This window comes from Vespula pensylvanica, chromosome 19 (genome assembly GCF_014466175.1).
Source record: "Vespula pensylvanica isolate Volc-1 chromosome 19, ASM1446617v1, whole genome shotgun sequence".
Lineage (NCBI taxonomy): Eukaryota > Metazoa > Arthropoda > Insecta > Hymenoptera > Vespidae > Vespula > Vespula pensylvanica.
In genome coordinates this window covers 1,822,457-1,840,401 of record NC_057703.1, presented here as the reverse complement: position 1 = coordinate 1,840,401, position 17,945 = coordinate 1,822,457, and the positions used below count along the sequence as shown (strand labels likewise).

Sequence of the window (17,945 nt, the reverse complement as noted above, 5' to 3'; positions counted from 1 at the left end):
ATTATTAATAACCACGGCTTTTATTTAAATGAGGATATCTCTGGAACTAAAAGTCGTAGAAATTTGATTCAAAGATCATTTTCAAAGGTAGAATTTTTTATATTTTTTCAATATATTGTTAATTGTTAATTAACAATTTCTTATAAACAATTTTTTTAAACAAATTCTTATCAACTACATTTGTTATTTTTTCAACAAATAAAATTCAGCTTGCAATTGATTCGTAATGTTACTTAAATTCGATAAATAATTAATAAACAAATGTATTTTTCATTAAACAAATAATTTCTGTTTACATCATTAATAGCCACGTTTTTTATTTACATGAGCATATCTTTGGAATGAAAAGTCGTAGAGACTTGAAACAAATATGCAAAGTAAGCGCAAAGTAAGCACTTTAATGGAATTTTTTATTAAGGTTAGATCTTGTTATGTATAAATATCGATTGATTTTTTTCATCGAATTTAATTAACAGAAAATCAAGAACTAATCAGGTTCACTCAATATAAAAACAACAATAACAAGAATAACAGCAACAACAACAACAACAACAACAACAATAACAATAATAATCATCATCATCATCATCATCATCATCATCATCATCACGATCATGATCATGATCGAAGATATATTTTTCCTCTAACTTTTTAAACAAGAATTCATTTGATATTCTTCGCCATGACGAATTATAAGATAACTTTTGATCCTCATAAAAATTGATCATCACCATGATCATGATCATAATCATTATCATTATCATGATAGTCGAGATTTAACAGAAGGTCGATCCAGAAATTCGTCATACGAAGCAAACATCGTGGAACGATGGTTTGTTGGATATTCCAAGAGAAGGAGGAAGTGTAAGTACTGTGTTAGTCTTGGGGGTTATGTCACAGCTAGCAGAGCTAACTAATAGCCTCTTAGCCTTGGCTTAGGGGATCATGCTCGAGGCAGCCGCACCCTCCTCCTTTGCTGCTGCTGCTACTGTTCCTACTGCTACTGCTACTGCTACTGCTACTGCTACTGCTACTGCTACTGCTACTGCTACTGATGCTGGTGCTACTGGTGCTGGTGCTACTGATGCTACTGTTACTCTCAGACTCTCGAGCCAAGCTTCCTAACCCGCCATTGCAATTCCTTAAGCCTTGCGAGGTCTGCAAACAGCCGATCTCCTTCTGTTCTTCGAAGCAATGGATTAGCCTGGACTATTCTTTTCTGTAAACACACACACACACACATACATACATGTATATATATATATATATATATATATATATATATGTATTCAATTTTATAACACATATATGGAACACATATGGGACACAAAACGTAACACATATGTACATATATGTATTCAATTTTATTATTTTTATTCTTGCATATATATTTTGTTCTTTCTTTTTTTATATTCCTTTTTCTTTTATTCTAAATAACATCGTTTCACGATAAATGGAAAGAACGTATTCCGAGTGTATGTACGGATTCGTAGAACGAATCCAACAAAAAAAAAAAAGGAGAAAAAAAGAAAAACGAAATAGAAATAGAAAAAAAGATACTTTCCTCTTCCTCCTCGATATACTCCTTTCTTCTCTTTATCCTCCTCGTGTTTCCTTTCGTTCACCTCGATCGGTTTTCTCCTACTAATGCTTCTTGCAAGTCTACATGGTAGTAATCTTTGTGTTACATTCCTGAGAAAGCTAAAGAAAGGAAGTAAGAGGGAAAAAGAAAGAGAGAAAGGGACCAAGAACAAAGAGGAGAACGCCCCTCTAAGCGAACTCGTGGTACCTGTGGTATAAAGCTGTGGGTGGATGGAGGGTGGTGGAGAGAGGAGGGAGAAGAAAGAGAAGAGGGGGTGTAAGTATAGAAAATTTGTATGTATCGTCGATCGATATCTATGTAACTTGGAAGGAAGGAACATTGACTCCGGTACCATTGGGGAATAAACAGGTGATCTAACCTTTCGAAAGCTTAAATAAGAGAATAGACATCAAGAGCTTACTTTTCACTTCCTATTCGGATATCGAACTCTCTTTCTTTCTTTCTTTCGCTATGTAAATGAACGTTGAAAAGCTATAAATGCGTATGAATACATATATATATATATATATATATATATATATATACAAATACACACACACATATATATATATATATAACATATACGTACAACATATACATACAAACACACTATAAAAGCTATAGGTAAGCTATGATTTTTTTATCTCTCTATTCTTTTCGTTTTTTTCCAACGTTAGGGGTGGGGATAAGAACGAAGAGGGGTTTATCGTCGTCGTTGTTGTTGCTGCTGCTGTTGTTGTTGTTGTTGTTGTTGTTGTTAGAAAGACAGGAGAATAAAGAGGGAAAAAATAAAGTAAGAAAAAAAAAAAAAGAAAAATAGAAAAACAAATGGAAAGCGAAAGAAAGAAGTATAGAAAAAAAAAAAAAAAATTGCGAACAGTGGATCCCGATTGGGCGTGTCTCAAAGTTAATTTATTTAGTAGCCCACAAGGAGAGACAAGTTCCTCTGTGGCAGGAGAACGGTTGGTGCCATTGTATCGGCAGGTTTTCACCACTTTGAAATATCACCCCTGTGCTGGGCCCTGTTTGCCTCTTCTCTCACTTTCCCCTCAGCCCTTTTCTCCTACTACTACTACTACTACTACTACTACTACTTCTAATACCATTAGTATTACTACCACTACTAATACTCTTGCTAGTGTTACTATTACTACTACCACTACTCTACTTCTACTGATATTACTACTACTACTACTACTACTACTACTACTACTACTACTATCATTCTCATTTCCTTCTACTACCATTACTATCGCAACCACTACCATCTCTACTACTTCTGGAGGTATTACTATTACTACCACTACTACTATTGCTACTAACATTACTATCGCTATCACTAACACTACTACTGCTACTACTGTTACTACTACTACTACTACTACTACTACTACTACTACTACTACTACTACTACTACTACTACTACATTGCTGCTGCTATTGTTACTAATACTATCATACTATCACTATCGCTATTACTACAACCCTTCTCATCTCCTCCTCACCTCTTTACCACCAGCATCGACTCTAGTCCCGTGGGTAGGAATTAATTTCACGAGGGAAACAACCGAACCGAGTATATACGTCTGCGTTGCGTACGTATATGCATGCAACGGCAGAAGGGCGGTACGTACGTGCCTCGATTATAAATGGTCGCATTGAAACTTTTCGCTGGGCGAAATTGACGTATAAATACCTCGAAACTCTGTCTCTCTCTCTCTCTCTCTCTCTCTCTCTCTCTTTCTCTTTCTCTTTCTCTTTTTCTCTCTCGAGACAATTCAGATTCGCTACCCTTTCTCGATTCATTTCGATATTTTTTTTTTATTTCTTTATTTAGGGGTTATTTTTCCCCTACCTTTTTTACTCTTTTTTTCTCTCTCCTTCTTTGAACTACGATTATTTTAACGGATAATATATATGTATGTGCGTGGATATATATATATATATATGTATATATCAGTGAAGTTAATATTCAGGGTGGATGTCAAGAGTAAGGTATTGTTTTTAATTTATTTAGTAATCTATATAACTCAATAGTTTTCTTCTTTCGTATTTACAGGAAAATTATATATCATATAAAAATGGTAAATACTTTAGACGCATAGTTTGGAGTAAATTTCGAAGATTATTATATATTAATAGTGTAATTATATTAGTATAATATTACTAGTATATCTATACAAATTAATATTAACGTATTAGAACAGGGCTAAGTATGACTGTTATTTAGCAAATCATGAAATACTTCGATTGACAATTTCTCTCAAGGAAATGAAATAAAAATTAAAAAAGAATATATATATATATATATATATATATATATATATATATATACGCACGCTCACATACATTTTTACGTACATACGAAAAACTTTTACATCGCATTATGAGGGTTCAGAAAAAAAAAAAGAGAAAGAAAAAAAAAGAGGACAATGAAGAAAAAAAAAAGAAACTTGCTCGATCTTTCGCAGAGAATGGGAAAGAAGTTTCACGCAAGATTTGACACGACTGAGAGGAGGATATAAAAAGAAAAAAAAGAAAAAGAAAGAGAAAGAAAAGAGTAGAACAAAAAAGATTGTTCGCTGACCGAAAAGCGCAAGGCCTTCTTCTTTCTTCTCTTTCTTTTTTTTTCTTTTTTTATTAACTCGATAGTTCACACCCGTAGGATTCACATTAACGACCTTTATCGAACCTCGTCGTACCTTTCACAGGGGCTCTCTTTTATAGCCTTTGGTCAACGACAAGGACCACATAGATGCGGGTTAACGTTACTCTCGTTGAGTTTTCATCCGAACTTGTTCTTTCTTCACGTTCGACGACGAACTATTTTATCTCGACGTTAAGCGGTTCATCAAGAGAATTTTTACGAGCTTTTCTCAAGTCCGATCGGTGATACTTGGACGTTTTACAACCGATTACATCTATTACGATCATTCCCGTGATATAGTCAATGTAAAAGTTTTAAGAATTAATCCACAGAGTCGACCAAAAGTTTCCACTCTCGTAGTTTTATGAGATCTGAAAAAAAGAGAGAGAGAGAGAGAGAGAGATATTAAAAAAAAAAAAAAAAAAGAAAGAAAGAAAATTATCCTTCGAAAGTAAAGTCTAAAAAGAAAAGAAAAAATAATTGATTTGTAATTAATCACTTAAAAAACTTTTGAATAACTCTATACTAGTTTATATGTATCAAGCTTGTTGGTATTGTCGTCAACTATAATACCGACATTGATTAATTAAACATTATCTTGAGAATTTTTTCTAGTTATCTAAATCGTATATGTTCATTAATTATTTAGATAATTCGTAGATCGTAGGATAATGATCGTTTAAATCCTTTATTAAAGTAATACGTCGAACAAGTTACGAACGTACGAATAACAATCGCGAATAATTCAAAATTTTAAAACACGATTATATCTTTTTCAATTATTTTCGTAATATGATCGAATCGTTTAAAAAAAAAAAAAAAAAAAAAAAAAAAAACTAAAGAATTAATCTACTTGTTTGTTAGATATTTTTTCTTTCTTTTCCTTTCCTTTTTCTCTTCAACAATCTCGATCTCAAGCTCATTAATTATTCAGACACTTCATTTCTTTTTCTTTTTCTTTTTCACTTTTATTCGAAGTATAAAAAAAGGAAATAAAACGGAACAAGTTTTATCGAACGCGTCTAATCGGCATTTCATTAATTAATTAATTATAATAAGCGAAGGGAGGAAAAAGAAAATATATCAAGATTTCTTTTTCAATTATCTCGATCTTAATTATTATTACTTATTTAGCTACTTTTATACATGTTTTTTTTTCTCCCTTGTCGTTGGTAATATAAGACGGATTTGAAGTATTAAAGAAAAAAGAAAAAAAAAAAAAGAAAAAAAAAAGAAAGTCAGTACTTTTCAGACGAGTTATCGAAGTTGTCGAATAAAAATTTTCTAGTATCGTCAAATATGGTTTTAGAAAGACGATCGAATTCTCTTTCGCAGTAACGTTCCAAGAGGTAGCTTCGAAAGTTTAGCAATATTGGTCTATTCGGCTTCATCCTCGGATTATTGGCCCGTTGTCCTGTAAACCGCCCTCGAGCGGATTCGGTCACCAACTAGATCCGCGGTGATCCGCGCTTCGTATTCAACAACAGTCCAGCCCCAACATGATATCGCTCGTCTCTTGTCTCTCTCTATCTCTCTGTCTCTCTCTCTCTCTCTCTCTCTGTCTCTGTCTCTCTTTCTGTCTCTGTCTCTCTCTCTGTACTGTGAAATACATATTCGATATCGTGACTCGTTGTTTGAACAATATTACCATAATCAGATCGGTATATCTATATATATATGTATATGTGTGTGTCTATGTACGTCCTTATTTCAAAAATATATACATATATATATATAATATTATCTCTTCTATGAGAGAGACACATAGAAAGATAAAGAGGAAGAGAGAGAGAGAGAGAGAGAGAGAGAGAGAGAGAGAGAACCAATTTGAGTTATTTCTTGTGATATATATATATATGTGTGTGTGTGTGTGTGTGTATGTTATGGTTATTTTATAAAAATAAAATTAAGAAAATAAAAATGATATTATGATATATTGTATTATTACTTGTTCTTACTAGTATGTATGATAATACTAGTATTATATTAATGTTAATTATAAGTGTAACTTGTACTAATACTTCAACTAATCTTATTATTCATATTATATAATTTGTTTATATATACTAAATAAATATATATATATATATATATATATATATACATATTTGATTCTTCGCGATAAGTTGGCACACGAACATTTTCTATGTCATACCAAAACGTTACACGTAACATTAGTGAAACGTTGGCGTCCCGCCTGAAGTACCAACTCCAGTTTGAAATATTAGTACCGTAACGTGTGTTCCTTCCGTCGTCTGCGTCGTTTACGTCGCGTTTCAACGGCGTTTCAAAATTTTCCTCTAAATTTTCCTCCCAAATTATGGATATATATCGCGAATACACGTTCACAGATACGTACATACACATACATATTCACGTTCGTGATATGCGTTGCCCTTTCCGAAAAATCATTCTGGAATATATATATATATATATATATATATATATATATATACACATACATAAATATATGTATATTTATATATATGTACCACGTACGTGATGTTGGACACTCGTTTTACGTGTAGACATCGAAACCAAACGGCGACATCGGTTCGAATTCAACGAACTTTTATTTCGTATATCGCGTGTAAATGTCTTCTGTAGAAAAACGGGGGTTGAAACGGGATAGGGAATGGGAGGATGATAAAAAGAAGGAAAAAGAAATAGAGAGACATTGAGAAAAAGAGAGAGAGAGAGAGAATATGGTGACGTGTAATTGCATACATACATATATACATATATACGTACATACATACATATATTATATATATATGTGTGTATCTATATGTATATAGTGTAACGTTGAACAGGAAATATCTTTGGTTATGGTCATAAAGGAATTTCACGAAGCGACTTTACTAAAGAGGATATTTTCTCTCGATCATTTCGAGTAACATCACTTGGTCAAATTATTGGTTACTTGCTCGTGATCATACCTATCGACTTCCTTTTTTCATTCTTTCATTCATTTCTCTTTTTCTTCTTTTTTTATCTTTCTTTTCTTACGAGGAAATAAACTCGTCCGTGTAAACGCGAACAAGAAATATCTTTGGTTGTAGTCATAAAGGGATTTCACGAAGGAACTTTACGAAAGGGCACATTTTTTTTCTTATCGTTTCGAGTTACGTCACTTGTTCGAATTATTCCCTATTATTAATAATAGTGGTCATATCTGTCAATTTATTTTCTATTTTTTTCTCTGTTTCTTTTTTTTTTTTTTTCTTTTCAATTCTTTTTTTTTTTTTTTTCTTCTTTCTTTTCTTTCTTTTGGGGAAATAAACTCGCGTGTGGAACGTGACCGTCGAGACACGAAACCGAAAACGGGAAACGATCCTGAACAGACTACGTGACGTTCGGAAACGTTGACACTCTGCTAACGGATAGCTCGATAAACTTTGAGTCGGTCTTCTCTCTCATCGACACATACTCTATCACTTTCTCTCTCTCTCTCTCTCTTTCTCTCGCTCTGTCTCTGTCTCTCCGTCTCTCTGTCTCCGAATACTCGATCGAGACGACAAACTGCAGTATAGTATACTAGTATCTCTTGGAAATAGACTACGTGCTATGCTTCGGCATTACTAAGTTGAAACATCGAAAGATTTATTTATGGAAGTTAAGTGGTATTATTCGTTATGAGAAAAGTATTTTATCCGTTGTTTGATTTTTTCACACTTTGTTTCATTCTCTTTTTTTTTTTTTTCTTTTTTATCTTTTTACTCGACAAGATTTTTTTCTTACAAATTTTATATCGGTCTTCAAACGATTATTCTGATTTTTTTTTTTTTTTTTTAATTAATTTATAATTAAATTTTAAAGATTCGTTCAGACAGAATGATTACCTATAATCAAATAATTGATTATGGAGATTATTCTTCTTCTCTTCTTTTTTCTTTTTTCTCATAAAAAAAAAGGAAAAATAATTATTATATCGAATAATATTCTTTCAATATATATATATATATATTATTATAAAAAATTATAGAAAAACCAAAATAATTGCATTATCATTTATTATCGTATTACAAGAAAAGAAAATAATTATAATTTCTTCAAAATTAAAATAAAGTTTTATGAATTAATTAATTGCTGAACAAAGTTTAAAAAAAAAATAAAAGGGAATATTGTACATTATATATAATGTGCATTTGTATATATATATTATATATATATATGTGCATGCGTACTTGCGTGTGTGTGTGTGTGTGTATGGATATGTGTTGGAAATAGTAATAAAATGTAAAATTATTTGGCTAGTTATTAGGAACATCAGAGAGACGTTAGTTGCACTTAGTAGAAGTAATTCGGCTATTAATTCTCTTTATTGTAAATCAGAAAAAAGAGCTGGCTAACGCTTGAGCCATTTTGAAAAAAGTAGCAACGTCGTGTCGTTACTTTTTATCATCCTTAAAACTAGCACGGAAGACTATCAAAACCGTAACAACTATCGTAAAGCGTGAGCCTCGAACCATAGAAGAGGATTACTATGAACTGTAATTACCTGCTTTAATCGGAGAAGATGATCGGCGTAACGTTTTTTTAAAAATGCTTCTCTATGAAAAGTCTCCGTTTTCTATTTTTTTCTTTTCTTTTCTTTTCTTTCTTTCTTACGAATTTTAAACGATTGTCGTAAAGCATATTTCTTAAAGTAATATAAAAATGTAGATTCATTTAAATTTAATGTATACACCTAATAATAGATCTTTTTTTCTGAAAAATTCGAATAAATCTTTTAGAAAATTACAGTAGAGTATGGTCTTGAAAATTAAAAATGAACGAAGAATTCTTGAGAAAAAATTTGTATCTTCCTTTTTTTTCATTATTTTTAATAAAGATTATTAATAGATCTACAATAAATTTGTTGAAATTTAAATGGTCGAAAAAGTGGATCGATCTTGGGCATAAAAATTCTTTTTCTCTACTGTTAAAATCGATACTCCAGTAACATTTGTTTAACAGTAAAATCAAATAAAGATAAAAAAAAAAAACTTAAAGAAAGATTAAACGTAAAAAATTGATATATAATTCCTCGTGAAAATATCAAAGAAATCTTAAGAACGTAGAAGAAAAAGATTAGTTTATCTAAACTCAAGGTCCAATATTTTACAAGAACAAAGAAATGAATAACATTCAAAATAAACATTACCGTGTTATAAGATGGATCGTAAGAAAAGAAAAAAAAAAAAAAGTAAATAATACGTGTTGTATGTAAATGGTTTCTAAAATCCTTGTATATATACTCGTATAATAATGACAATTACATAAACGATCCATGTTATTAGTCATCCGATTCATATTCATTATCAACAAGAGCAAAGTCACAGATAAATCATGTTTCATACTGGCGTATACGTTAGTATCACTTCGACAACCGACTGAGAAGGATCGTTCTTATCTTCGATACATATATCTTACGTACATATATAATAATTCGTTTATAGTTCTTTCAAATGTTCTTTTCGAGAAGAAAACAAGAAAGAAAGCAGCCAAGCAAGCAAGGAAGAAAGAAAGTCAGCATTTGTTGTTAATTTACCATTGGCCGATCAACAATTTTCGTGAGGTTAATTTCTTCTTGGATTTATTTCGTCTTAATTACGATCGATTAATATAATTAAAGTGAATCGAGAAAAAAGATAATCCGAACTAAACGACGCCGGTAAAGTAGCGTTAGTGCGCGTGCGTAGAGTGAAAGAAAAAGAATAGAAAAGGTCGTGAGAAAGAGATAGAAATAGAGAACGAAAGCAAGAGAGAACGAAAGAAGAGAGAGAGAGAGAAAGAAAGAAAGAAAAATTAAACAGTAAAGTTATTTTTAGTTATACACATATATATATATATATATATATATATATATATATATATATATATATATATATATTCTAAAGCATTTTAAAAGAAACAAAAGCGAGTGTACATTTTCGATAATCCCCACTCTCTTCTTGGCTGACAAACGGTGTATTCTCTATCTTCGTCTATCCCCTACAGTAACGTCATCTATCTATCTATCTTTCCCTCTTTCTCTCTCTCTCTCTCTCTCTCTTTCTCAGACGCACACATACATCTATACATGTCTGTATACACACACCATATACATACACACAGATACAATCGCACACACGTAGCGGTAGAGAAGAGACAGACGCATATAACCGAACGACACTTCTCGTCGCGATCGTCGGGCGTCGCGTGTGCGAGAGAGTTTACCGCGTGTGTTGTTGGGGGAGGGGGAATATCATCGTGTGTTGAGAGAGTGTGTACTTGTATGTGAGAGACTGAGTGTTGTGTTTATTGTGTGGTGTTAGTTTACACGTTGTTACTACGTCTATTTTCTAAGTCGTCTATCTCTCTCTCTTTCTCTCTGTATGTGTATATGCGTGTATATCCGAGTAGAGAAACAACGAATTATTAGAAGAGTATATCGAAGAGTGAACTATTAAATCACTGTAGGAAATTCCAATACGACGATAACGTCGACGACGACGACGACGACGACGACGACGACGACGACGACGGCGGCGACGACGTCAGCGACGACGACGAAACGAGGCAACAAACATGACCGCAGAACACGAGAACGAGACTAGGGTTAGATTGAGAAGGACCAAGAGCGTCACTCATGCCGAGGAAATCCAAAAGGCTGAACAACGCGTTAGAAAATCCCAGCCCGATAAACCGTGAGTATTAGAAAATAAATTGAAAGAATCGAAGAAAGAACAAATATAACACTCTTTATTTTATCCATTCTCGTTCAACTTTGTAACTAAACAGTGCCAAAGAAAATGTACATATAAGAAACGTTTATCTCCCCTCCTCTCTCTCTCTCTCTCTCTCTCTCTTTCTGTGTGTTAGATAATCGTGAAGCTTATGATGATGAATACGCACTATCGTCGAACAGATGTTTCACATGATAGAAAGAGAAAGCAAGAGAGATAGAGAAAAATAAAGAGAAAGAGAGAGAGAGAGAGAGAGAGAGAGAGAGAGGAGAGAAAAAGAGAGACAGATAGAACGGTAATAAAAAAGAACTTTATTACAACGGGACAGTTGCGAGTTGAATGCGACGACGCGAAATTTTCAAGAGCCCAGACGTGTTCCGTACCGGCACGATTCTCTCTCTTTCTCTGTGTGTCTTCCACTGTGAGAGCAACTGAATGCCTATGCGCATGCGCTTGATAACGAAGGAGAGAGGGTTATTGAGAATTGGAAAGAGAAAGATACAACGTTCCTTCTCACTCACTCTTTCTCACTCTCTCATTCACTCACTCACTCGTTCGTTCTCTCTCGTTCTATTTCACTCTATTTCTATCTCTTTCTCTTTCTCTGTTGCACCATTCATATTTCTCTCTTACTCTGCCGCGTGTCGTAATCGATGCGAACCACTCACTCCCCACTCTTTACCTCTTCTCTTCTCTCTCTTCTCTTCTCTTCTCTCTCTCTCTCTCTCTCTCTCTCTCTCCTCTCTCCTCTCTCCCTCTTTCACATCGTCTTCATCGTTTGACGACGTCACTCCTCCACAGCTCGTTTCACAAGATCGAGGAGAAATACCTCTTTGCGGTGAAGTTCGACGTTACGTTGGCTAACATAAGCTTGTCCTTCGTTATCTTCCAATAGTTATTTCTACTACGTGGAGAGCTACGTCTCCTCCCTTTTTTTCTTTTCTAAAATTATTTTTCATTCTTATTTATATAAGAAACCGGTTCCCTTTTTTTTCTTTCTCTTTTTTTTTTTTTTTTTTTTTTTTTTTTGAGAAAGAATATACCCAAGAGTTTTCGAATATCGATTCTATCCGAGTTATTTTCTTTATTTGGTTTTACTTTATAGTTAGTTACTTTATTTTTATAATTTTATTTTGTTTTTTTTTTTCTGTTTTTAGAGATCATTTCTAACGAATATGTTGCGAGCAATGTGGAATATAATTTTGTTATTATTACGTTTTATATTATATTATATTATATTATATTATATTATATTATATTATATTATATTATAACGTTGCTTTTAGGAAATTATTTACAGTCACAGATTAGTATAGGATATGGGCACGTGCGTCGGATAATTTCCAAGATTTTTATCTATTATCTTTTATTTGGATGATTGTTTTTAATATGAGCATTTAGATTACGAAAATAATCTTTTTTTTTTATTTCGTTTCTTTTTTTTCTTTTTTTACAAAATTTCGAGTACACGATTAGAACAGTTGTTAGGATATATGTCGAATATATTCGTATCTTATCTTTTACATATAAATTGCTTTCAACGGGTGTACAGATTACAAAACGTAATAATTTAATTTCATATATATCTTCTACATAAATTCTGACATATTTCATTTTAGAGTTAGACAGATAAACTTATACGTATATATAATACAAACAAACATACATACACACACACACACACACACACACGAGACTTGATACTTTTGTATGGTTTAATTTTCTTTTATTTATAAATAGCTTTTTGAAAGTGTGTGTGTATGTGTGTTTGTTATATATATATATATATATATATATATATATATATATATATAAATATATGGATATTTTGAACGTTAAGTTTTATTTTATTTTACAACATATTGCAGAATTGATTCTAACGTTGTCAGGGCGATAGAGTATATCAAATATGGAAGACATGTTGCATTGTCTATTCTACTAGTAAATTCGTAACTAGTTAGTATTCCATGCTCTTGTCGAGATGTTTGACCAGGTACTGTCTATTTATATATATATATATATATATATATATATATATATGCATGTATATATACACATATGTATATAGAAATACATATAGAAGTACGAACTCTCCTTGCGAATTTAGTCTCGACGGATTTCACAGTAAACAAAATAGCAATTAGAGGGAGGCTCGTATATTTGTTAATTCATAGCTTCTCGCGTCGTATAATTCATTTATTTAAAATATAATTATGTTTGTTCAAGAGCGATTCTTTTCTATTTCTTTTTTTTTTCTTTTTTATGTATGTCGATAATATATAAAAGAATTAATAAAAGTATAGAAAATAATTGGTTAGTATTATATTGAACGATTTTTTTTTTTTTTTTTTTTTTTTTTTAGTAAAATATGTCATGTCTTTCAGGAATATTAATTATTTTTATCTGAATATATTATAGGATTATTACTACAATATATTTATTAGGATAGATTTTTTTTTTGATACATTTATCTATCTCTATCTATTTATACATATGTGAAATAATTTTTCTAATCTTATCTCTACGAAGATAAAGATATTACACTTTACGCAGATTTATTTCCGATAAATCGGAAAGCATAAAAACATTCTCCAAACGTTTGATTAATACGTTTGATATAAGTTAGAAGGAATATATTACGTATATACATATATACATATACATACACAAATAACGTATAATTACTTACGACCTTTATACTGATACTACAGCTTTTTTTGTGTGTATAAAAACATCGTTAGAAACGGAATAAACATTATTACATTCTAACGTTATATAATTTATCGTACTACATTATATCATTTTTATAATAAAAAATTGTATTTTTATTCAATTCATTTTTTTGCTGAAGTGTATAATTTTACTTTATCTATTCATATATACAATTTACATTTTTTTTATTAATCTTTTACTAACATCGAAAGATAATCTAAAGCGTCCTTGTATTATTTTTTTTACATTCGTATATACTTTCTATGTGTTAATAAGTCTATTGTAAACATCGATCTATTTAATATCTCTTTCTCTCTGTCTGTTTCTCTGTCTGTCTATTTATCCGCTGCCTCTCTCTCTCTCTCTCTCTCTCTCTCTCTCAATTGGTAAGCAATACCTATATTAATTAATTACACATCAAACAGTTCGAAATCAACATTCTGATTGGTGAAACGTTCGATTGAGTACTTTTGTTGAAATGAACATGCGATTGGGAATACCGATTTTCGTTAAAAAGGAATTTAAATAAATTATCAACACGTGTCAACAGAGAAAAACACAAAGAGAGAGAGAGAGAGAGAGAGAGAGAGAGAGAGAGAGAGAGAGAGAGAGTGAATAAATTTTAATAAAAATTCATTAAATGATAATCATCGTCGGATTTATTTTTTCTATTGAAAATAATTTTTGTTATAGAACTTAACATATATTTACATAGATTTGCATTATCATTTATTAATTCAACGGAAATTGCTTTCATAGAAATTACATCGATATTCCAATTACATACGACGTATTAGAATTCATTATCTTTTGTATTACGTCGTATTAAAAAAGGTCAATGTTTATAAGACAATGAACGGTCGATCGATGTGAATTATCTTTAGTAATCAAATACGATGACGACGTGTTCTTGTTTTATTCGAAAATCGATTTATCGTAAAAGTCAAATATAGTCGCTGCTTGTTTCTACAGGATGTGCCAAAAGTTTTTAGATGATTTTAACAATGAATTAATATTTTTCGTACATCATTTAGGATTGCGATTAAGGTCGTAATTTTTATTACAATCCAAGTTATGTAGTTTTGCAATTCGAATATGAGAGAGAAAGCAAAATTAATATCAATTGAGATAACGTAATTAAAATTGTTTAAGAACTTTTGATCGGTTTGGAAACTTTCTGATCTACCCTATATAACAGAATATACCAATATATATATATATATATGAAATCGAATAGAGAAGATCAAGGTTTATAAGACAACAAATTTTCGATCGTTCGGATGTCTGCTAGTAATTAAATACGACGATGTACTTAATTAGTTCGACGACCTCACGAGTCGATTCTTCTCGTCTCCATGACGGTATTATAGTACCCTTATCTCGACTGCTTCTAAAACTGCTGACGAGTTCTGAATCCCATGAGCACACTTTTTCTCTTTGCATTTATCGTTAATTAAAATGTTAATTCGAGTGACGCGACAAAGGAGATCTTTTATCGAACATGGTCTTTCTTTCTTTTTTTTTTTTTTTTTTTTTTTTTCCACGAATTATTTATTATTTTCTCCAAAAACATAGAGAAAGGGAGAGAAAGAGAAAAGAAAATGTTTATGTAATAAAAAATATATATTAATTATGCTTCTGAGTTTGAATAATTTTCTTTTCTACGAAGTTCCTTTTTTTTTTTCTTCTTTTTCTTTTCCCTTCATCATAATTTTCTGTACGATCAACGGCATATAATCAGACATGCAAATTTATTAACGCCGCGAATCGATTAATCGGTAGAGAGCTTCTTTTTTTCTACTTCTTCTTTTTTTTTCTTTCGTTAGTTACTTTTTTTTTCTTTTTTCTTTTTTTTTCTTTTTTCTTTTCCTCTTTTTTCTTTCCACTAGCTACCGCGCGCATATTAAACGGAGTTAAGTACTAGGGAATATGTTGATCGGTGATCGCAGCTGCAATATTTTTTCGCTGAATGTGCACATTTTCGTAATTGAAAGAGAAAGAGGGAGAGGGAGAGGGAAAGAGAGAGAGAGAGAGAGAGAGAGAGAGAGAGAAAGAGAGGGAGAGTTAATTAAAGAACCATATTATTCGTACGGGACTTATTGATAACACAATAATAGCTCATTATATGTATGCATTAATAAAATAAATTTGTAAAGACCTTTGGCACGTTTTTTACGAGAAAAACAAAATCTGTTATCGTATATATACTTTTGATAAGTAGTGATGGAAACAATTCATTTATACGATCTACTATATATATATATATAGTTCAAAGATCATTTCATAGATCATATTTCAAGATTATCCTTTCACATCGACGAACAATCAAAAATTGTACAATATGTTAAACAATTTATTGATTTTCAATTTTTATTTCTTTTATTTCTTTATTTCTTTTTTTGTATTACCATTTATTTTTTATTTTTCAATGTAGCCTATTAATAATAATAATAAGAACTCGAGTTTATTAAAGTATAAGATTATCTTTGTTGCTCGAACGATTAATTTTATTTCTGATTGTCGTTTCATTTGATAAATAATTATTGGATTATATTATAAAGGATTATTTTATAAAACATATTATAAAAAATATATATATATATATATATATATATATATATATATATGTAAATTAATATTTCAGTATTGATTTCGTTTTTAATTTCATTTATATTATAGTACATGTAAATTAGAAAAAAAAAAGTATATAATTCTTCATTAATATTTCTCAATTTACGTTCATTAATTAATAATATTAATTCGAGTAAATACAAAATTGGACTTTCAACTTATTCTTATAGCTTATTATCATATACGAAGATTATTTATATATCTACTTATCATTCCTTTACATGACTAAAAATCATATCATTTGTTAGCTCGATTTTACTTATCGATCGATATAAATGGTTCAAAGATTAATTTAATATCTATCATCTTATTCCATAAAAATAATTTGAAATTTATGCAGACAAGCTTTGAATTCTTCGTTCTTTCATTTCTACTTTTTCAATATCATCTTTCATCAATAATAATAATAATAATAATAATAATAATAATAATAATAATAATAATAATAATAATAATATATTATAATATAAATTCGAATCTCGTTAAAAAAGAAAAAGAAAAAAAAAATAAAGAAGAAGAAGACAGAAAGCGAGAAAAAGAAAAAGAGATTACCCCATTCTTACTTCAAACATATTCCTGGATATATACTTACTCGCACGTGCATTAATCTTTTGATAATATAATCTGTAAAGATAGAACGCATTCAATTCACTTTCTAAGGGTAATTGGCGTAAAGTTGCAAAGCCTTATTCGACTTGTACTTGTACTTGTTTCTTTCTTCTTAACAAAATGGGACTCTTTTGCTTTATTACAAAGAGATAAAGAAAAATAGAGAGAAAGAGAGAGAAAGAAACAGTAAAATCTCGGCTCCCTCTGACATGGCATAATGACCTGCAAACAAGAGATTCTTACTCTTTGGAATGGTACATCTTTCTATCTGTAGATCCACCCTCTTTCTTTTCCTCTCTCTTTCTCTCTCTCTCTTTCTCACTCAGTTTTTTTTTGCTCTCTCTCTATTTGTCTGTCTGTCTCTCTTTCCATCTTTGCACCCCTCTAGACGTTTTCTTACTCATGGATCGCCCTTTTATACGACTAAATCAGAAAGAGATAGACAGAGAGTTACGGATAAAGATAGATAGAGAAAGACAGAGATAAAAAAAAGGGGAGAAGAGAGAGAGAGAGAGAGAGAGAGGGAGGGAGTCATCTTTATATCTATCCTTCTCTGTCTCTTAAGCAAACGAACATTACATTTACTCGTCCCATGTTTGTCGAGCACTTCTTGTTTTCGCCAACTTCGCAATTAGATGCGAGCTTGTTCTCTCTTTTAGGAGAAAAGATAGATAGATAGATGGTTAGATAGATGGTTAGATAGATAGATGGATAGATAGATAGATAGATAGATAGATAGATAGTTACCAGAAGACGATCATGAGGAAACGAGAGATTACGGATTCACTTACTTAGTTACTTTTACCTAGTTAGTTTACTTAGATTTCCGACGATTCATCGATTTTCTCCCCTCTCTTTCTCTCTCTCTCTCTCTCTCTTACTTTTTCCCCTTCTCCCTTCCCCGAAAACCGATTCGTTAATTCATTTCTCTAACTTCTACATCGCTTTCCTACTAATTGTTTAGTTCTTTACTTGTTCAAATCGAAAGATTATTTACTCTGTCCTTATTTACTTCGACTAGTTGAGCTGTTTCTCTTTCTTCTTCTGTTTCTTT

At 31.2% G+C, this 17,945-nt stretch overlaps 1 protein-coding gene across 4 annotated transcripts in view; it reads left to right on the top strand.

Moving 5' to 3' along the window:
* The window catches only part of LOC122635863 (diacylglycerol O-acyltransferase 1), a 132,541-nt gene that overhangs the window by 5,047 nt on the left and 109,549 nt on the right, over nt 1–17,945 (top strand). Inside the window, exons 1-2 of one of the 4 annotated variants that reach the window (XM_043826538.1) lie at nt 9,577–9,789; nt 10,674–10,900. In XM_043826538.1, the coding sequence (XP_043682473.1) occupies nt 10,782–10,900 (119 nt within the window). In that variant the 5' untranslated portion in view covers nt 9,577–9,789; nt 10,674–10,781. Of the gene's footprint in view, nt 1–9,576; nt 9,790–10,099; nt 10,901–17,945 lie in introns of those variants that run through there. The other 3 variants (XM_043826539.1, XM_043826541.1, XM_043826542.1) reach the window with 3 other exon arrangements.